We start from the raw sequence: 22,114 nt of genomic DNA on the forward strand, positions 1-22,114 counted from the left end.
TGGGATAAATGATTTAATCTATATTTATGGGGACAAATGTCAGTCCCTGACCTGGTAATCAAAGCTGTTTTATTTTAAATCTTATTGTTTTCTCTTATTATCTATTAGGTTTGAAATGTTGACCTAATAGATACCAAAGGGAAAATGGAGATTTTGTTTAAAACAAAGTTTTTGAATCAGTCATTTTAGCTTCAGTATGCTATGCATAAACCAATCAATCACATATAAAATGCAAAATCAGTGTTTGCACAGAAGGATCCAGAAAGACGAATATAAAGGAGCAGGCTGTTCAGCGTGGCGCAGTTGGATAGATTAAACTCTGTTTAATGGTACGTATAGCCACTTTACTGAACAAAACGACCTTGTATACAGAATTATTGATTGCATTCATCCCAATAACTTATAGAAACCAGGATAATCGCTAACCTCCGCGCAGCGAAGACCTGAACAGGTTGCAAGCAACCCTTTAATATTGCGTCCCAGCGTTTTTATTGTTCAGTCTATGCACATTTCAAATAAAAGCTGTAATAATCAACAAAAGTGCTGTATTAACGTTATTTCAGAGTTGTTTCGGTGAGACGCTGTAACCGTTCTGTTCAAAAATGTGGCAAGTTCGCCTTTTTAATCGCTGAAAGCCAACAAATATCAATCCCGGGCTCGTGGATGAGAGACGGCGCATGCGCACTCGCACTTTGTGCCATATTGGAATGAGGTCGTGAACGACTAGGCGGAAAAAGACACGGCATCTAAAACCGACTTGAAAAACTCCTCACTGGTAAGAAACGAAATGCATTCCCAAATATTTATGTATTTTACCCTTTGCCCTAATCAACCTTAGCTTTAACGAGCGATTTTGCTTTGCCTGCATCTTTTTTCCCGTCTCCAAAAAAAGGTGACTTGTGCTCGTATGAGTGCCTGGCTCTATTGCTATGACGTTTCAGTAACTTGACTTGGTTACAGGCGTTTTTAGCATGTGCACGAAATCAGCCGCACTCACATCAACATGTTTCATGTCTAATAATGTTGAATTGCGCGATGTGTCTCTCGGAATGAAAGTTGCCTGATCGGCGTGAATGTATTAAATGCTATTATCCAGTTATATGTAGCTAGCCGAACACACCAGCGAACTATCATCATCCCTCGTTTCTATGAATTACTCTCACTAAATCAACCAAATTATACATCACCTATCGGTTTTATTGATCGCTACCTTCTAAATGGCGTTTATTTGGCCAGTGGTTATACATAACAGTGATTGTGGAAGATCATGTTGTGGGGTTTTAGTAACGTTAATGTTCATATTTAAAAGATGGTAAGCATCCTTAAGCACTTTCAGAAATTATTGACAGCTTCATTCTCTGGCCGTGTTACATAATAGAAGTTGTGTTAAAAGTCACCATCACTCCACGTGAAGAGCTCCAGCTCCCATTTGGCTTCGTTCTGTCATAAAAATACAGGAAAACAATATTTCACGTGTAGTTTTCACTATTTCATAGTCTTCAAAAATTAAAAAAAGGGGTTTGACTTTTGAACTGATCATTTGTCTAAGCAAGAAAAATATTGTTCTTATGAAAGTCATAAGGAATTGGCAGGAATGTGCTGAGGGTAGGCACCAGAAATAGATCTGCGCTGTCCCGGGGTCTCCTCGTTCACTGCATGCATGATCAGGACAGTAGAAGCTGTAAGTTTTTGTGTTAGAAATATAAAGTGCATTGCTTCATGTTGATTAATGGATGACAGAAGTGGTTTTGAATCAAATTCTCATGTCTGATATATGATACATATAGGTTTTTCTCTGCATTTTGACAAAATTAGGCACAATTGCTATTTTTATTTGCTTTTTTAAATCATTTTTTTCCCATATGCTTGCCATTTTAAATAAAATAAAATAAAAAATTAAAAGGCAATCAGGAGGAGTGGTTAAGAGACTAATGAGCTTTATTGGCCAGGTATGTTTACACATACAAGGAATTTGTTGTAGTGACAAGCTCCACAGTGCAACAGAAAGACAGCAACAGGACACAGATAATAAAAGAATAATATACAAACATCCAAATAGGCAATGTACAAAGCAGAAAAAACACAATATATAATATAGACAACTATGTATGTACAGGTCAAGTATGTGCAAATTAGACCGTGACAGTGATAATGACTTAATACAAGTAAGTTTAATTACCACAGTAAATTCATGCTCAAAATAGTTTATTACACGCATAACATAAAGTAGATTATAGTAGCAGTGTTCTTTCCACATGATGATATTTTACACAGTTTTGGGACTAGTATATTTTTAAACTATTGTGTTACAGACAAATATGAAAATATTATCTAAGTTTAGGACAGAGAGCACAAAAACACTGACAATGAAAACAAAGACTACATTTACCTTAAAAAATCACCATGGTAACCATAGTTTCTGCCTATTACCCATAGCTACTATATTATCTCTAATTCTCTTTTAACCATACTACTGTAAAAATGAAAATGTAGTGTAGGCCTACTTCAAATAGATAAAGATGTAATATCATTTTATTTTTTATTAATTTGATAAAAAAAAAAAGGCATAACTCCTACAAGCAGGGCTTTTTGTACTTGACATTATTTTACATTGTTTAGAGGCAAATATTATATCAACCTTTAAGATGCGTAGCACAAAAACACTTCGAGTGTTTAGAGTTGCAGGCATTGAAACCATCATCTCTCCATCATCTCGGGATATTTTCTTACTGATAAAACAAAAATAGCTATGGCAGTACCAACGACTTTCCGCTAAAATACTGTAGTTTCTACAATATGTGTAGTTTATTTATTTTTATGCCGAAACTGGCTTATACAAGCTCCCGCAGTTATTGTACTAACACCTTTTTTTTTTTTGAGCGGAAACTGTCGTTACCAGGGTACTTTTTTATTGTAAGGGTAATTTCTTCACATAATGCTTTAGAGTTCACTTGATCTTCAGACTGAGGGACAGCAACATGGCTTTTTAAACAGCCCTGGCTGCTCTTTTCAATCCCTATTGGAGACCACCGTGACCCCCAGTACATTGTGTCCGTGGCCCGGGTTGTGCTCCGGGGCTCTGGGGCAGTGCTGGAGTGGAAGGGGGTGGACTGAAAGAGTTGATCCCAGTAGAGCAGGAGGGTCATGGCCCGCTAACGGCTGTCAGGGAGAATGTCTGACTCTCTTTAATAGAGACGTCAACCTTCACAAAGATAGCTTGACAGCTCTGGATGAATAGACAGAGTTAATGCAACTTTTGTAGCCATTTTCTTTCTTTTTGCATTTTTGAGAGAGACATGTCAGATTGCATGTTGAGCTTGAAACAGAACTTTCAAAGTTGTTTCTGGCATTTTAGTTAAGTTTCTAGTTGAATATCTTCATTTTGGTGTCCCTTTCTCCATATATGTTGCCTTATTAGAGTCTTTGCTGTTCAGGCGATATTATATCTACCCAACTTTTTCATTTTGCAAAGCTATATTGGGCATTGTGGTGCATTTTTGCTTCTCAAAGGTGATGTGGGGAGTCAGAAGTGGCTTTTATCTTTGAAGCTACGCACTAAGGATTCCTCCTCCCACTTACTTGAATGAACTAGGCTGTGTGAAATGTGGCTTGCGCAAGTCTCCTCATGTTTCTGCATTCTCTCTCACACAAATGCTAATACTTTTACAGAATTTCTTTTATATGAATTGTTATTCTGACATCATAATTCATCTCTCTTTGTTTCAGTGTTTGTTTTCCTCTCATTTGTTTTTTTTTCCCTTCCTTATTATTCATGTAGAAACTGTTTAATTGTCCTCCGGGGGCTTCAAACATGAGCCTTGAGGCGCTGGAGTCTGGTAAGCTATTTATTTTCTTTCCTTCTGCACTGTTGCTAAATAATAGTGGTTGACCGATATTAGTTTTTTGACAGCCAATGCTGATGCCGATATCTTGGAAAGCAGGGTGGCCGATGGCCGATATACAGCTGATATAATTTTATTTAATATTAATTCATACTTAATGTCACTTCACAAGATCTCACAACTGGATTCGACTAAGTTTGCAAGGTTTGTGAAATTAAATGTCCATTAGTCATTCAAAGATTTGTTTAAATTATATAAATGTGCATTTGCTGAATGCTGTCAGCAAACGAGAAAGTATTATAATGTTTGCCTTTCTGTTGCTAATAATATTAAAGCAATCCTTATAATACTTTTTGTATACATTTAATTCCTTTGTTTAACAGTCCTATCTGATTATTAGACAGACTTCTATCCGTATTAGACAGAACTGTTAACGACGACAGCGAACTAGAGGGAGGATGTGAGCACTGTATGCTCAGGCGCTGCCGCTATCAGCGCTGTCAAAATAAAAGTCCCGCCTCGAACACATCGGCCAAACAGAAAGACTTATTGGCCGATGCCGATATCTGAAAAAATGCCAAATATCGGCTGAAATATCGGCCTTGTTGATATATCGGTCGACCACTACTAAATAATTTGAAGAGAAACAAAACTATGGTCCATTCTTTGACCCTGAAAATTATAGTATTGAGAGCTTTATTGCACATATGTAAATTGTACTGGCACGGTGTTTGTCCTTGACAGAGAGTGGTGGACATTTGTGCACTACCTTAAGCAAAGGTCACCCGAAAATATGAGCAAGCGCCTGCCCATTATCACTATATATATATATCAGCACTCTCTTTCACGCGCTGTTGAAATGGTTTGATGTGAGGCTGTGTGTGGAGAGAGCTGAATGAACTCTGCAGTGTTTGAGCTATTGGTTGTTCAATGTTTCAGATGCGGACTCTGGTCAGGATGTGTTAGAGTTTAACTGGGATGACTACCTGGAGGAAACCGGGGCACTTTCTGTTCCTCATCATGCGTTTAAACATGTGAGTAAACTGGGCCAGTCTGAGTTTGTTCTACACCACTATAGTGAATCTCCAGAAAATACAGTTTTTTTTTTAACTAAGCTGGAAGTTTTTAATCAAATTTGAATGTGACAAAAACATGTTTTTCTGTTACCCTGACTGATGCAAGCAGCTAGAGTAGATTTTTTTTTAATTTAGAAGAAACTTTTATCCATAGTGACTTGCATTGCATTCAAGGTAAACATTTTATTAGTTCATGCATTCCCTGGGAATCAAACCCATGACCTTGCTGTTGCTGCAGGAGCTACGTGAGCATGAGCCATTCATAGATGAACGGCTCTTTTGAGCTGGTTCTTTTAAAGAATCAGGTTTGAATCCACCAATACCCAACTTATTGAGACATTGCGTTCTGTCATGTCCAATGGGAAAATGGGATCCAATGGGATCTGTACAGATCACGTTCCACGTTCTCGGTAAATCGCGTTCCGGGGGTTCCCCCTCAGTAGAAATCGCGACCGCATTCCACTTGGTAGAAATCGTGTTTCCCCCCTCCATTGTCGGGCCCTTAGAATTGTCCTAACCCCCACCCCTAACGGCACCCCTGTGCATTAGTGATGTATTCTTATTCTCATGGGATCTGTAAGACCAATAAGTGACCATTTATATCTTAAAGAATTTATTTGCTGGGTCAGAAATTAACCAGGGCACGGGGCAGGAATACCACTGACCAAATTCCCCAGGTATATAAATGTATGTGTGTGTGTGTGTGTGTGTGTGTGTGTGTGGGGGGGGTCCTCTAAGTTGATGATTTTCATCATAGTACATATGCCATAATACTAGGGTTTAGTGTGGATTTAGTGTCTGCAGTGTTCACTGAATGGCCTCTAGCTGTCAGATTGTCAGAGTCGCTGAATGTGTTTGATGTTGATAATATTGGCAGCCATTTGTTCACGTTAAAATGTATTTCACTGGAGGTATTTGACATAAATGGATGACATGCAGCATGCTTATATGTTGAAGTGTGTCATTTTTAGTTGCATGAAATTAATTAATATGCAAAAACAGCTATAAGTAATGCATTGGTAGATTGTCTGTGCCTCCTGACAAGCCCAGCGCAGCAACAGTAGATCAAAAAGTAGTTGAGAGAGGGCCTATCAGTATTTGACCAATGGCAGACAAGGGAGTGTTTGTAAAATCTGTTTCAAACCGGTAATTACTTTTGCAATCTTGTTTCATTCCAAGCAGTGCTGTTATTGTTAACTAAAACTAAATCTATTGAAATCATTTCAAGTGATTAAAATAAAGCTTAAAAATTAAATAATGTATAAATATTAATGAAAAAGTTAGAAATAACTTTAAGATTAAATACTGAAATTACTAAAACAATAATAATAAAAACCCTAATAAAATAAAAATAACGAAAAAAAAATAATAAAAATGACACAAGCACATAAATAACACTTGACGAAAGTATTCAAACAAACCAAAAAAAAAAAAAAGAAAACTAATGATATAAACTTAAAAGCTAATTGAAATTGTTAATCAATTATTTAGTAGTATATAAATACTGTGAGACCAAAATTACACTCATGCTGCCCTGTAGTTTACTCACCGGGTGTCTGCTCTGTCGTCTGCTCAGACAAGGGTTTTTTTTTTTGCAGGTGGACCAGGGCTTGGAGACTGGTCTGACTCCTGGTATGAAGCTGGAGGTGTGTGTGCGTACTGAATCAGAAACTGCATACTGGGTGGCCACAATAATCACCACCTGCGGACAGCTGCTGTTGCTACGATATGAGGGTTATCAAGATGACCGGCGTGCCGACTTTTGGTGTGACATCATGACCGCTGACCTGCACCCGATTGGATGGAGCAAGCAGCAGGGTCGACCGATGAGACCTCCAGAGGGTGAGCAGAGATTTAGCAGTTTCCCTGTGCTGTCTAATTTATGATGATTAGAACCTAATTGTTTCATTTACTCACTCACTTAAGAAAACATGTGGCTTTTTAGGTAAAGATGATTTGAATTTAGTCTCTGCAGAGGTTATGCTTTCATTTCAAAAAAGCTTTGTGCGCATCATCCACACAGTGCCAAATTTGCATATTTCTTTATATTCTTCAAGTGCCATGTTGCTTGCAGCACAGTGCTAATTCCTGTAGGTGGTTGTTCACAGTCGATTTGTGGGCATATTCAGAAAATGGGGGAGGGGTGTTTGTGTTGGGGCTTTTATTTAGCTTGCAGCTTGCTGATGGGCATGGCCTTTACTCCTCTGAAATTATTAAAAGACCCGTTTTTAATACTTAAAGCTTCTTTTATTAATAAAGTCCTGCAATAGAGTGCAGTAGGTACAGACGTGGGGGAGTCCAGATGGTTGCTGGCATTTTGCTTCTGGCTGCCTGTGCCTTATTGACAGCTGTGCTTATGGCCCAAAATACCATGTCAATGGTGAAGCCATCATGAGCGTATAATGGCATAAATCTGTCAGCAGGATAGTCTAAAGATCTATTATGTGTTTAAAATGCTCTGAATTTCTGTTCAGGTGTCCGTGAGAAGCATCAGGACTGGGAAGCAATGCTGGAGAAAGCTCTGGCTGAATCCTGCAGTGTACCTGCTAGTCTCCTGGAAGGGGTAAGAGATATAGGAGAAAATGTATAGAGAACTGGTCATTATTGCAAAATAATCTGATAGCATGATATACTAAAATTAATATTTCAAGTCAACTAAGACCGTTTTTATTGCAGTCAGTATCTCAGTGTTTTGAGTTGCAAGATTGCAGGCGATTAGCTGTTCTAAATTGCATGAAAAATAGGGACCATGAGTGACAAGATTAAGTGTACAGTTTAATAGTCATTATACAACATTATCTGATAGCTAAATTCTGCAGTTGACCAATTAGGATCAAGTATGTAAACTCAGCAGATGCAGTATTTACACAATTTACACAATTTTTATTTTTAAATGACTTTTTAATTTATTTTTTTTATTAATATTTTTATTTAGCAAGGACACATTAAACTGGTGTGCCAGTAAAGATATTTAATTTCTATTTGTAATAAATGCTGTTTCAACATTGATAATATAATAAGAAATATTTCTTGAGCACCAAATCAGCATATTAGAATGAATTCTGAAGGATCACGTGACCCTGAAGACTGGAGTAATGATGCCTAAAAATCAGCTTTTGCCATCACAGAAAAAAATTACATTTTAAAAAATATAAAAATATTTCCCAATATTACTGTATCTTACTGTATTTTAGAAACGCTGCCTTGGCAAGTATAAGATACGTTTTTCAAAAACATTAAAACATTGTACCAACCCAAAGTGCTGCACAATTTAAAAAGCAAAATATTAAGATTTAAATTATGAGAATAATTACTAATTGCAAATTCTTGGGGGGAAAAAAGCAGGTAGCAAAGACATGATTTTTTTTTTTTTTTGAAACTCAATATAGCCTCAAACAGTATTAAAAAAAACAAAAACATTAATTACAATTATAAAGTAATGACACATTGTTATAGCTGTGATTATTTTTTGGATTATTTTTTTTCTTTTTTTAAACTGATGTTTGTAGCACAACAATGACATTTCCACAGTTATTGCTAAGATATTATGTATTACATTATCTGCATGCATGCAACTTTTGCTTGTGTGTTTGTAGGCTCAGCGTGGCTGTAATCCTATAGATCTGTTAATTCCGGGTCTAAACGTTGCGCTAGTGGACCGTCAAGATGCTGAGGTGGTCTGGTCTGCAGTGATTGAGGAGAACATAGGGGGTCGCTTACGGCTTCGATATGCTGGAACAGACGGGCTCCTTGACACCCAATCTATCACATGGGTCTACTACCTGGACCCCCTGCTTCATTTGCCAGGCTGGGCACAGGAGCACAGCTGCATCCTTAGACCACCAGTGGGTGAGGGATTTATCATTTCTAAAGATCTTTGTTATTCATATCCTAAAATAATGGAAATCAAATTAAAAGTAGTACTGTCAAACGATTAATCGCAATTAATCACATCCAAAATAAAGGTTTTTGATTGCATAATATATGTAATATGTACATATTATATAATGTGTGTACTGTGTACACTTTGTATATATAAATGCACACACAGTATATATTTTGAAAATATTTACATGTATGTACATGTATATATTTATATTATATATAAATATATTTAAAATATAAACGTAACATTTTTCTTAAATATATACATAGATGTGTGTGTATTTATATATTTAATAAATATACACAGTACACGCACATTATGTAAACAAAAACTTTTATTTTGGATGCGATTAATCGTTTGACAGCACTAATTAAAAGTCCTTAGAAATTTCATTTGATTGTGCAATATATTACATTTTTTTAATAATTAGGATGAACTACACAGTGTATGATTTTGTTACTAGCATGGCCAGTTTTCATGTTTATGTGCTCAATGCTGTACCAAATCCAGGCACTAGCTAGCTTTTGAAGAACGTAAGTGTTCAGTGCAGCTAAAACCATGGAAACAGAAGCAGAAATAAATAGTAATGCATTAAACTAGAAGCCTAAAACTAGAAATAAATGAGAATGTTTAGGGTTGCTGTGGCTAGATGATTGAATGAACAGACCAAAAGGATTCACAGCAGATTCTTCCTGACCTATTAATGTTCAAATCAACTGTTCCATGCTGGAAGTTTAGATTGTGCACAAAAAGGCAGGTAGCCTGTATTGTCCTCTTAAGCGCTGCTTAAGTACTTTTGCCCTAGGAGACCCACATATTACAATTCAGCTAATCAATAGTAGGGATTGGTGGATGGGGGAAGGGTGTACAGGGGCTTATAACAGAGTCCACTAGCTTTTAGAAGATAAACATGTGATGTGGTCAGCAAAGAGGTGATCGTGTCTTTGTGCATGTTTGTTTGTAGCCCTGCTCACCCTGCACACTGAAGCTGAATGGGAGGAGGTTAAGAAGACCATCTCCTCACAGGTGCAGGACTCCAGCATCAACGAGGAGTTTTACAGGGTCTGTACAGGCTGATTAACTACCACGTTTAGTAGAACTTGACTTTGACTCTAAGGTTGCTTGTTTGAACCATGTTGGTGCGATCCATAAACTGGTGAGTTATGGAGATTCACTGTGACCTTTGTGCCCCTGAGCAAAGCACTTAATTGCAGGTTGTGCCAGGATGACCATCCACGTAGTAAATGTATTATAAGTCAGCTTGGATGAAGGCATTTTTGGGAGCTGCTTACACAGAAAAAGCTGTGCAGTGGAACACAAAAACGTGTTCTATGTAAACATGCACTAGACGGAGTTCTTTAACTCTTGCTGTAGCGTCTTTTGGAGCATGTGCACATGAACACTGCGTCAAGTTTAATGAAGATCAACTTGAAAAAAAAAAAACATCTCTTGAAACTTTTTCCCATTCCAGTGCCTTATGTGTTGCCCCAAAAAAGGCATTCTGTGTGAAAGATCCCTTAAGCCCAAAGTGTATTTCAGCTTAGATGCATATATATTATGCATGTTATGTAACCTTTTCCATAACTATGATCATCAGAATACATTGTGTTAAACACTGAACCTCGCAATGTATTGTACTAAACAATCATTTCCAGAAGTCCAATTAAAAATATATAGGCTATACTTAAAGATATTTGATTCTGCTAAAGTGTAACTATTGCAAGTATACTTCATGTACACTTTAAATATCTTGCATTTAAAGACTGATGTTATTCAAAGATCATACAATCCTCATCAAAAGTGACATTTTAGGCTTAATATTGAGAAATGTGCATTGCGTTCAAGTAGTTATTGTAACTTTATAAAGTGTGTATAAAGTTGAGCGATATGTCTGTAAATATGTTAATAGATTTGAACTATACTTAGTATGAAATAAATGTATTTTAAATATATTACTTTTTTACTTGGGTGGACACCATGTCACGGTGCACACAGCGGGGATGAACGAGGAACACGGAGACGGGGATAAACTCAAAATAACAGTCTTTAATAAATCCAAACAAGGCAAGGCAGGGCAATACAAGGCAAGGTAGACACAGAAAGGAACACTGGGAGTAATGAGTAGACCAGACGAAATCAAACTGAATGGACAGGACTATAAATACACAGGATAATCACACATAATTAGACAAACACAGCTGGACAAGAATTAACTAATAATCACACTAGACGAGGACAGTAAACAAATCAAATATGGAAACATGAGGCGGGAACACATGACACACACGACAGAGGTCTGACACACCATGAACTAAGCATGTAATGTAAAAAAGTAACGTGACAACAGTTTAGTGTACTGCTGCTTGATTATTGTTTATTGTTGTGTGTGTCCTATATCACACACTGTTTTTAAAAATCAAAATTTTAAGTTGTTCCAGATTTTCTGGTATTTAAAAATGATTTAATAAAAAAAAAATCCTACTGAAAAAACTCTCTAAATTAATATCAGTATGTATTAATTAATTTGAATTTAAGGGCAAATTAGCATTACAGAGCAATTCCATAAAAGCGCAGATGGGAGGGGAAAATTATGTGTGTTATTTACTGACGATGTGCACATTAAAGAACACAGACGTAACCAGATCATTTCCATAATGACCAGCGCAATCTACCAAGAGAAGAGCAAATTACCGCCTGCTTTAAGACGCGCTTTTTTGGGCATTAAATAATGCCGCAAATACCAGTAATTTGATGAGCGCAAACATTAGTAAATCGCGTTGCATGATTCATTTTAATACTCTCCTCCCATAAATTTTGCATCTGAAAGGGGAAACTCCTACAAATACGTATTCAATAAGATCAGGCGCGAAAATAACTGCGTCAATGCCTTTTCAGCGCTAATTCTTCACTGCGCGTCTTTAATAAATCCTGACAGTACTGTTTTAACGACAAAAGATGGCTTGTGCTGACACAAGCTGTTAGTAAATCTGGCCCATTGTTTGCTTTTATTTATTTATTTATTTATTTTGTGTAAAAAAATTAATTTGTGGGTGTATATTGTGGTGTGAAACCATGACAATGCTTTTTTTATTTTTTGTTTTTAAATTATTCAGTCATATTCAGACTATACACTTGTTTCTGTATTCAGGACAGATCAGCCATCAATCCACACTCCTTTACTGAAGGGATGAAGCTGGAAGCTGTGGACCCAGCTGCACCCTTCACCATCAGTCCAGCCACTGTGACAAAGGTATCGTAATGCACCCTAAAGTTAGAACTGCCAAAAAGTGTTCAACACACTAAACTGTTGTACTTTGGACCTGCTGCAATAATACTGTGCTATTACATATAGCTCTGTAATCGACAAATGTAGTGCTAATTTGGGGTTATAAACCAGAAATGACCTCTATTTTTCGGTTAGTATTATATCAAACACAACTTTTTCTGTTATTAATGATGTTGGCTAAAAACAGGCCTTCAGAAGGGTCAAGAAAATTAGTCTCCTCAGCGTTACCACACACGAAGGTCAGACATTTCACACTGATGGATGAGTGTTTTTCATAAACATGGGTGTATTCCAGATAACTGAGCTCAGGATGAACAGGAAAATTAGTAGAGCTGTGCCCTTCTTCTTATCTTTGTGTGCTCTATTCATTTACTTGTTTGTCTGTCTGTGACAGGTGTTTAATGACCATTTTTTTCTGGTGAAAATGGATGATATGAGAGACGATGCACAGAAAGAGGGAGGCGGACACTCTTTCCTGTGTCACAGAGACAGTCCAGGAATCTTCCCTACACAGTGGAGTCTGAAGAACGGAGTCAAGCTCAGTCCTCCTCCAGGTACGTACGTTTAGCCTGCTTTTATACATCATGTACAGTAAGGAAAGTCAAATAACACAAATGTCTAACAATTTATTAAGAAAAGGGCCTAACAGAAAGGAGGTCCACCCTTTTTTTCAGAACAGTTTATTTTCTTGGAATGCTGTCTTACAAGTTCTGAACTGTCTGTAAGGGAAAATAGCATCATTCTTCTCGAACAGAAAAACTATGCCTAAAAGATCTGGTGATTGAATATGCCACCAAGCGTTTCACTTCATCCTGCTGTCCATGAAACATTGGTTTTGTGGTAATGCGCACACATGAGCAAGCAGCATCTTTACTGTAGGATGCTCTCTGTCCTGAAAAATAGCTTCATTCTCTGGCAGTTTTACTGCCCAGCAGAGCAGTCATTAGACCTAATGGCTGGCGTGGGACATGCTGGCCATGTCATTATGGATCCATCCCAATTTTAACAGCTGGAAACAGACACTGAAACTTCAGCCAAGCATCAACTCATCTGGATGAGAAATCCATTAATGCGATTCATTATTTATTTTGATCTGTTTTGTTTTTTTTGACACCAGGTTGTGTTGATATACTGTGGTCTTAGTCTGGGAGACACTATTTGACCTTTTTGGACCTTTGCTGTTGTGAGCATTCACATATCAAAGTGTTTATTGTCAGATGTCTTTTATGCCTCACATGCTGCTAATTGCCAATCAACATATTGATTAGTTAAAATCTTGTTTCATCTAGTGTTTCAGTTATTTTCTAATCTGTCTGTATATTAAGGGAGCGAGCCATGCTGTTGACAGTTTCTCAGGTGCACTTGTTGACCTTTGTCTTTGTGTGTGTGTGTGTGTGTGTGTTTGTGTGTGTAGGGTTCCAAGGTCAGGACTTTGACTGGGCAGACTATCTAAAGCAGTGTGAAGCTGAAGCAGCCCCTCAGCAATGCTTTCCTCCTGTGAGTTTCTCATTCTAATGGGGCAAAGGCATTACAAAACACATTACAAATGCATTAAAAATGCAAATTTTACGTACAAAATGATATGCCTCAATATAGGGCTGGGCGATGTGAGCAAAAATGTATATCTCTGTATTTTTTGGCTGATTTGCGGTATACGGTATATATCTTGATATTTTGTATTTGGATTAAACAAATAAAGTGAATGTAACCATGTAGGCATATATAATGTGCAAAAAAAGGGTTAAAATCACATTACAATGTCACAATGTTAGAATGTAATCTAAAAACAAAAATAATGCTTTTAAAGCAGAAGTTAAATTTACTAAGCTAAAAATGAAAATAATAAAAGGCTATTTTGAGTAAAAAGGCTGTTTTGATTACCCCATTACAGTCACTTTACAATTAGTGCTATCACTTCTTTGTAGGTTTAAATGTCACATTTATATTGTCCAACTACAAATATTTCAGTAAAATGTATATTTTAGTCAGAGTTATTGCGCTCCTATTTCATTGCGCTTTGTTTGGCGCGCATGCAGGCGGCGGTGCTCGTTCTAAATGAAGACTGTGAAGTTTAGTGGAGAATCGCAAAGCAAAAGCTCATGCACTTCTGACAGCAAAATGGAAATATTTCCATGGCTTTCTAACAGTTACAGACGGAGGATATACCTGTGAAATACAGCACAGTCTCTGACAGCGGCACACGCAGCCTTTCTGTCAGAGCCGCTTTAAACTCAATCTATAAACCATATAAATTATAGGCTACTATATCTTACGAGTTTTTTAAAGTATGTTACATGTTTAGAACAATTCAATTTACGATACAAATCATGGAAAAGCAGCTTTACAGGAAATTAAGTTTCTACAATATATTTATATATTGTAGAAACTTAATATATTTAAGTTATGACAAAATTTGGTAATTCTTCAGAACAAATTGGATTATGCACTTTCTCCGCAGCAGTTCAGTTTGTGTTCTCCCTAGATATTTTTTCAGATGTGCTCGGATTAAACTACTGTAGGCCTATATCGATATTAACTGTATTGCTTCATACCGTATTGCTCATAAAAAAATATATCGCTATATCGTACAAACTCGATATACCACCCAGCCCTACCTCAATATACATCTTTTATGGTTGGCAGTATATCACTTCACTTCATGCTTTACATTTTTGAAAACTCATTTTAATAAAAAAATTATTAGTTAATTTGAAGAAATTATCAGACCATTTGACTTAAAGATTTGACAGTAAATTGTGATTCTTAGTATATATATATTATAATTTTTTTTTTTCTTACATTTACAAATATTTAAATGACTTTTTTTGAGAGTAATGATTGAAAAAACAGTGGTGTTTTTTTTTCAGCATGTTTATTTAATGCATATGGTTACATATTTTGAATATATGTATATACTGTATATTTTTTGAAAGAAGTCTCTTATGCTCACCGAGGCTGCATTTATTTGACCAAAATATGTCATTACTATGATGGCAAAGCTGAATTTTCAGCATCATTACTCTCTTACAGTCTTCAGTGTCATATGATCCTTCAGAAATCATTCTAATATGTTGATTTGCTACTCGAGAAACATTTAATATCTATTTGTTTCAGTGATGCTGTATATTTTTCTGGATTTTTTTTCATTCTTTGATGAATAGAAAGTTCAAAAGAAACTATAAATATGTTATAGCACTTTTGATCAATTTAAGTAATCTTTGCTGAATAATAGTATTTATTTCTTTATAAAGATTTGAATTTATTGCAAGACTGACTCGCTTTTTAAATTTCTTTGTAGGACCCTTCTGATCAGTGCATTAAAGAGTCCATGATGCTGGAGGCTGTTAACCCACTCTGCCCTGAAAACATTCACGTAGCAACTGTTACCAAGGTCAAAGGTCAACACATGTGGCTTCGTTTGGAAGGTGTGATGTCAACATTCTTTTTTTCTGCAGCATGGCAGCTCTGAATGACCAAAGATAATTATGCAGTGTTTCCTTGAACTGGCTTCAGAGGAAACTAACAAAGCAGAGACCCTGATTAAAAATAGCAAGACCACTAGTGGACTAACATAAGATAGGGCTTAACCCTTTATAGACATCACAGAAGGTCAGTCGGCTTATTTATCTCTCCCTCCCGCTCTTTGTTCAGGCCTGAAGCAAGCCATCCCAGAGATCATAGTTCACACAGACTCCATGGATATTTTTCCAGTGAGCTGGTGTGAGACCAATGGCTATCCTCTTCAGAACCCCTGCAAGCCCAGAGGTCAGTTTTACAGCCAAGGTGCTATGCACACAAATTACTTCTTAAATTTATATTTATATTTGATGTTCCCTAGTGAAAAGTAAAGAAAACAAAATGTATTTTAAAAATATTTAGTTCATTGTAAGTATACTACAAATACATTTATTTATGTACTCAATAAAAATACCCTGCAGTTGTACATTTGGTCTACTAAATTGGAACAAATAATTTTGCACTTTAATTGTGCAGAAGTAGTGCTGAAGTACAACTAAAGATATTCTGACGTATATTTGATTGTGCTACAGTGGAACTATTGCAAGTATCTTGCATTCAAAGACCGATATTATTCTGTGATCTCGAGCTATGTCATTAAATATGTTAATAGATTTTAACTATACTTTGTATGAAATAAATATATTTTAAATTAATAAATAAATATATATATATATATATATATATATATATATAATTTTTATTTTATTTTTACCAGGGTTGGCTTTTTAAGAGACTTAAATTCATATTTTATGTGTTCTTTGCAGTGGAGAAACAGAGAAAGGTTGCAGTTGTTCAGCCAGAGAAACAGTAAGAAAGACACAAAAGTGTTTGAACTGAATTCAATTACTTTTGATTATGGAAAAACACTCATTTATCTCTTTCATCACAGCCGGGTACCATCCAAAGACCCCTCACCTGATACTACCAAACAACAGATTAACAGCAGTCAGGCTGAGATAGGTAAGTGCTAGATACACATCTGAACATTTCTTCACATGCATGATCTTCCTTGTCAGCCGTTTACACACTAATAAAAGCTTGATGGTCTCTAACATGGTGCTATTTTAATCTGGTTTGTGTCACCAACAGGCCAGGCGAATGGGAAGTACTGTTGCCCCAAGATCTATTTTAACCATCGCTGCTTTTCAGGGCCCTACCTCAATAAGGGCCGTATTGCAGAGCTGCCGCAGTGTGTGGGACCTGGGAACTGTGTCCTGGTGCTGAAGGAGGTTAGCCATAACAGACTGCTGATTTGCAGTAGTATTTAAATTTGTTCTTTCTAAATTACAAAATGTAACGAGTGAATGTTATTAATAGTACTTAAAATCTCCTATTCTGCTGTATAAAACTCGAATGGAAATGTGCAAAAATGTATAATGGTGATTTTTACAGTGATCAAATGTGTTCTAAGACATGATGCGAAATGTCTGAACATAGATAATAACAGGAACATGAACAGCAAATCAGCATATTAGAATGATTTCTGAAGGATCGTGTGACACTGAAGCCTGGAGCAATGATGCTGAAACTATAGCTTTGCATCACAGGAATAAATTGCAGATTTATTGAAATAGAAAACATATTTTTTACAATATTATTGATTTTACTGTATTTGCGACCAAATAAATTCAGCCTTGGTAAGCATAAGAGACTTTTTTCAAAAGCATTACAAAAAATTTAATACATTTATAGCAGTACATAATAAAAATAATAATCTTAACAACTTTATAGCCAGATGTAAAAATCTGAAAATGTATTCTGCTAGTAAAATAATAGTGTAGGTGTTTATGGTTGCTGGCGGTCACAATGAATATGTGTCCTTAACTAACAGCATGAGTTGCATAAAATCATATCAAAGTCACCTCTGATAACAGATCAATCTTAATTGAAATGTAGAAACATTAATTTTCTGTAAAGCTGCTTGAAACAATATGTATATGCTTTTATCTACATTTTGTAGTAACTTTAAACATGGCTCAGAAACTGGAGCTGAACTATTTTGTTCTGTTTTGACTGTGTGTTGGTAATGCTGACCTATTGACCTGTGGCCTGTCCAGGTGCTGACATTGCTGATAAATTCTGCCTATAAGCCCAGTCGAGTGCTGAGAGAGCTGCAGCTGGACCAGGAGGGCCGCTGGCAGGGTCATGGAGAGACACTTAAAGCCAAGTTAGTATATGGTGCCCTAAACATTTATTTTCTGCAAAAGTGAAGAGGAAAAAAAAAACATGTCTACAGAGGTACTTGTAAAAGGTTGATTAAACAGGTTGTTGGAACAAGTTTGTTATTTATCATTGTTTATAGTAATTAAAATAATTTTGCTTTTTGCAGTTTTCTGACCTTTCTTTGTGCTTTACAGGTACAAAGGGAAGAGTTACAGAGCAACAGTAGAAATTGTGCGCACTGCAGACCAGGTGGCTGATTTTTGTCGGAAAACCTGCATTAAGCTGGAGTGCTGTCCCAATCTGTTCGGCCCACGAATGGTGCTGGAGCGCTGCTCAGAGAACTGCTCTGTGCTCACCAAAACCAAATACAGTGAGCCTCTTTTCTCCGTTTTATCAATATCAGTACATATAGGAGTTACATAGGAAAACACTCCAATGTCTCAATCAAGGAGGACTTCATTACCGTAAAAAGTTATTTTTTTTATATTACAACTCCTATTTTTTTTAACAATTCTGTGTACATTTGTTTTGAAGTTGTTTTGTAATAATAATATATATGCTTTGCAGCCTTTAATGCTGATAGTGCTCTATAAACAGTTACATTTTTAACATTACAGCATTAACTGTTGTTTTTAAATATATATATATATATATACACACACACACATACACAAATCAATCCATGATTTATTTAAATTGTATGATAGTATAAATGATGTGCTTTCCTTTACTTTCTGTTTAGACTGGCTCTATAAAACTAACAGTACCTGTTTTATAGCATATTACTATGGGAAGAAAAAGAGCAGGCGTGTGGGCAGACCTCCCGGTGGACACTCCAACTTAGAGGGAGGTGTGAAGAGACGAGGCAGGAGGAGGAAGAGGAGGAAGCAGCTCTTCGTCCACAAAAAGAGACGTTCTTCTGCTTCAGTTGACAACACTCCGGCAGGTTCCCCTCAGGTAACAAAAGCAATATTGGGACTGCAAAATCTGAGACCTCTAGTGAAAATGCTTCTATTTTGCATTTTTCTAATTTAATACAAATGCTTCTAATTATAAACATCTCATCATTTGAGTAAAAAGATAAATAAAAAATAAATAACATGATTTTTTTTTTTTTTGTATTACATTCTCAATTTATGAGTGTTCTACAAATAGTCCAAATTCTTAAAACATTTTTGCTTTATTTTACATCATAATGCTTTCCTTTTAGATTATTTTTAGGTTTAACTAGACTCTTGAACCCAGATTTTTAGATGTTTGGACTACACTAAATACGAATCAAATATGTTCGGAGTAACTGCTCAACAAGAACCTTCTTCCTCCGTCTGTTTTAATGTGCTCATTAGAATGTGAAATGCACAATCTGGTGAAACATTTGCACTCAGAGTAAATGTCATTGCCATTTAGATTCAGCCCATGAGCAGAATTCAGATGTGTCTACCATCAAAATAAACATATTGGCCATTAATATAAAATATATGCAAGTTAAACCAGAAGGAGCATTAAACTGGATCTACAAATCTAAGTCACTGTTTGGTCTTACAGGGCAGTGGTGATGAAGAAGATCTGGATGAGGATGACTCTCTAAGTGAAGACACAGGCTCTGAACTGCAAGATGAGCTGATGGATGACTCTGAATATTCAGAGAAGAAGTCACAGCCTCCCACCCCCTCCCCGTCCCCTCCAGAAACCCCCCGTCCCACACGTAGACGGCGCAAAGCTCGCTCACCGTCCTGCTCAGATGATGAGAACAGACCTCCTTCACCCAAGGTAACACTGGGGTTTCTAGAACTATTAGACAATAATGTAATATTTAATATTAATTTGCAGCAGTGATTCTTAACCATGGGGCTGGGGCCTACTTGGGAGCTTCAGCACACTTCCAAGAGGTGGTAAAATTGCTAAAAATGATTTAAAATAACAATAAATATGCTTTAAGCTAAAACAACTAAAGGTCAAGATGTAAGCTGACATCATAGTTATTGTTATGGGTTTCTGTGGAAAAATGGAAAGCAGCTTTTAGTACAAACACTACAAATCTCACAGGGCCCTATAAATCTCATCTTTGAGAGGCCTTGAAGTTAGAAAGGTTGAGAACTGCTGACTTACAGTATACTTTTAACATTTAGCAATATAACTCCATAACTAGGTTTTGTGTATGATAACACATAATGCAGTACTGACTGTTTCGCTCTCTTCTGAAGAGTCCACGTACTGAAGTTCCTCCGAAGCTGTGTTTGGACAGCAGTCCACTGGAATGGAGTGTCACAGATGTTGTTCGTTTCATCAGGACCACCGATTGTGCTCCACTGGCACGCATCTTTATGGATCAAGTAATAAACACACACCTCTAATATATCCACAGCTCCAGTACATGAACATCCAATCACATTGCCATTTATACCTAGTAGTAGTCTTCTGTGAGCACCTGTGATTGGATTTTAAAGGGCCTTAGATTACTTGCAGTAACACATTATAAGTACAGCGCAAATAATTGATTTCATTAAAATGAGGAAACTAATTAGTACAGCAAATTAATACGTTGTTGTGAGAATTCTTCATTTGTGGCCAGCTTTGTAGTTTGAGACATTTTTGGGCCCTACACTAAACTAAACTTCCTGGCTCACATGCTTATTACTGGTGATTTACTTATTGTGATTCTCTTTTTCATTTACCTTCCAGGAAATTGACGGTCAAGCGCTGCTTCTGTTGAACCTTCCCACTGTCCAAGAATGTATGGACCTGAAGCTCGGCCCCGCCATCAAGCTGTGCCATCACATCGAGCGGGTCAAGCTAGCATTTTACCAACAGTTTGCCAGCTGAGGTTGACATTCTATAGAGAAGAGCAGGGCATTTGACATTTTGGGTGACATTCCTAATGTTTGTGATCTTCCTTGTGCTCTATGGATCATCACTTAGCTCTTTAGACGCCTCTCCTACCATTAGATACTGCTGGAGGGGAGTTTTTCAACAGGGTGAATATGGTACTTGTACAGCTGGGCTCTCCCTCTCAAATTAAGCCTGGACTACTGTTAAGTTTGTGATCTTTTTTTAAAGATTAGTTCAGCTCAGGGTAAGGTTAGACCTGAGTCAGAGGAACTAGTCCATTCAGTGTCTGCAACAATAAGCAAAGCTCTTGTTTCTGAAAACTTTATTAACTGTAGAGCGGATGACAATGCAATTACCTTAAGCACAAAAAACTATTGCCCATGTACTGTAAGTGGTATGCAACCGTGTACATACTGGAACGTGAATGTAAATACCGTCTGTAAATAAGCAGATGTTAATTTTAGTGGGACTGCTTTAATGCTCCCATTTCGGTTTGGTTTTTCTATAAAAAGCTTGGGAATTACACTAACACAACAGTGTAAAAGATGAGGCCATTGTGGTTTCTGTAAATACTAATAATCATTCTAACGATGCATTATTAAATAAAAGTGCAGAGTAATAAAAAATTACAAGGTGTTGTGGTTAAGACATAAGCACACAAAGATTTCAGGTTATGTCAGTGACTGTGATAGGGATGATATTCATAATGGAAAATCCAGGGTTTATCAACAACACCAAACTGAAGAGTCTTGTACTCTTACAAACGTGTCTGCTTGTAAAAGTAATATTTTTAATATTAAGTAGAATGCAGCATCTGTGTTTAAATGCATATACTGCATTAAATCATTTGAGGGGCCTCTATGTTGTAATGGTCTAAATAAACCATTTGGCCTTGCAATTGCAAAGCTATGCCCCCTGCTCAAATAGCATCGTTTGATTTGTTATCTATGGATTGTATTTGAATTGATAATGAGATATGCAACAGTCTCCCTTTTCTTGATTTAGCAGCCCATTTCCCTTGATCCTTCTTCTATAAGCATTTTGTGCTGGAATTGTGAAAGATGGTTTTGAAACCTCGTCTTGCCACATTCTGTTCTGTTCATTTGCTGGTTTTCATCCGTTTGATTAAAGTTTGTTGAAATAATATTGGTTTACTTTTAATTATATGTTGGTGGAAATCGTTATTTAAAAGAAAAATAAAATGAACAGAATCTTGCATTTGATTCCTTTTTTAGGGGGTGAATTTAAATAAAGTGGTTGGGAATGTGATGGCTTTAAAAAAAAAAAAAAAAAATTCAGAATATACATTTATAGACCATAGATATCAATATTTAAGTAGATGTTTCTGCATTCTAATTATATGGTCTCCTGTGTGTACACTATTGTTCAAAAGTTGTTCATAAGATATTTTGAAAGAAGTCCTTTATGCTAACTAACACTAGGCAGCATTTAAATACACAGTAAAAACAGTAATATTGTGAAATATTATAATTTAAAATAGTTTAATAGATTT

At 36.4% G+C, this 22,114-nt stretch overlaps 1 protein-coding gene across 2 annotated transcripts; it reads left to right on the forward strand.

Moving 5' to 3' along the window:
- The first annotated feature begins 648 nt into the window (after positions 1-648).
- On the forward strand, positions 649-21,818 carry LOC306857274 (scm-like with four MBT domains protein 1). 2 transcript variants are annotated; one of them, XM_079397129.1, is made up of 21 exons: positions 649-775; positions 3,779-3,836; positions 4,782-4,876; positions 6,517-6,760; positions 7,393-7,481; positions 8,515-8,767; positions 9,769-9,866; positions 11,953-12,054; positions 12,485-12,644; positions 13,505-13,587; positions 15,389-15,515; positions 15,742-15,855; positions 16,374-16,416; positions 16,499-16,569; positions 16,699-16,838; positions 17,667-17,776; positions 17,967-18,142; positions 18,551-18,729; positions 19,318-19,542; positions 19,977-20,105; positions 20,455-21,818. In XM_079397129.1, exons 2-21 carry the CDS (start codon positions 3,812-3,814, stop codon positions 20,593-20,595), a joined length of 2,604 nt encoding a protein of 867 aa, XP_079253255.1. In that variant the 5' UTR covers positions 649-775; positions 3,779-3,811; the 3' UTR covers positions 20,596-21,818. The 2 variants fall into 2 exon arrangements, with proteins under 2 accessions (XP_079253255.1, XP_079253256.1); XM_079397130.1 differs by lacking the exon at positions 4,782-4,876 and having other exon boundaries at positions 697-775.
- Positions 21,819-22,114: the final 296 nt, after the last annotated feature.

This window comes from Barbus barbus (assembly GCF_936440315.1).
Source record: "Barbus barbus genome assembly, chromosome: 37".
NCBI lineage: Eukaryota > Metazoa > Chordata > Actinopteri > Cypriniformes > Cyprinidae > Barbus > Barbus barbus.

Coding starts and splice junctions, on each gene's coding strand:
- LOC306857274 (XM_079397129.1), top strand. CDS start 3,812: ATGAGCCTTGAGGCGCTGGAGTCTG. Junction 3,837..4,781: donor CCTTGAGGCGCTGGAGTCTG/GTAAGCTATTTA, acceptor TCAATGTTTCAG/ATGCGGACTCTGGTCAGGAT. Junction 12,055..12,484: donor GTCCAGCCACTGTGACAAAG/GTATCGTAATGC, acceptor TGTCTGTGACAG/GTGTTTAATGACCATTTTTT.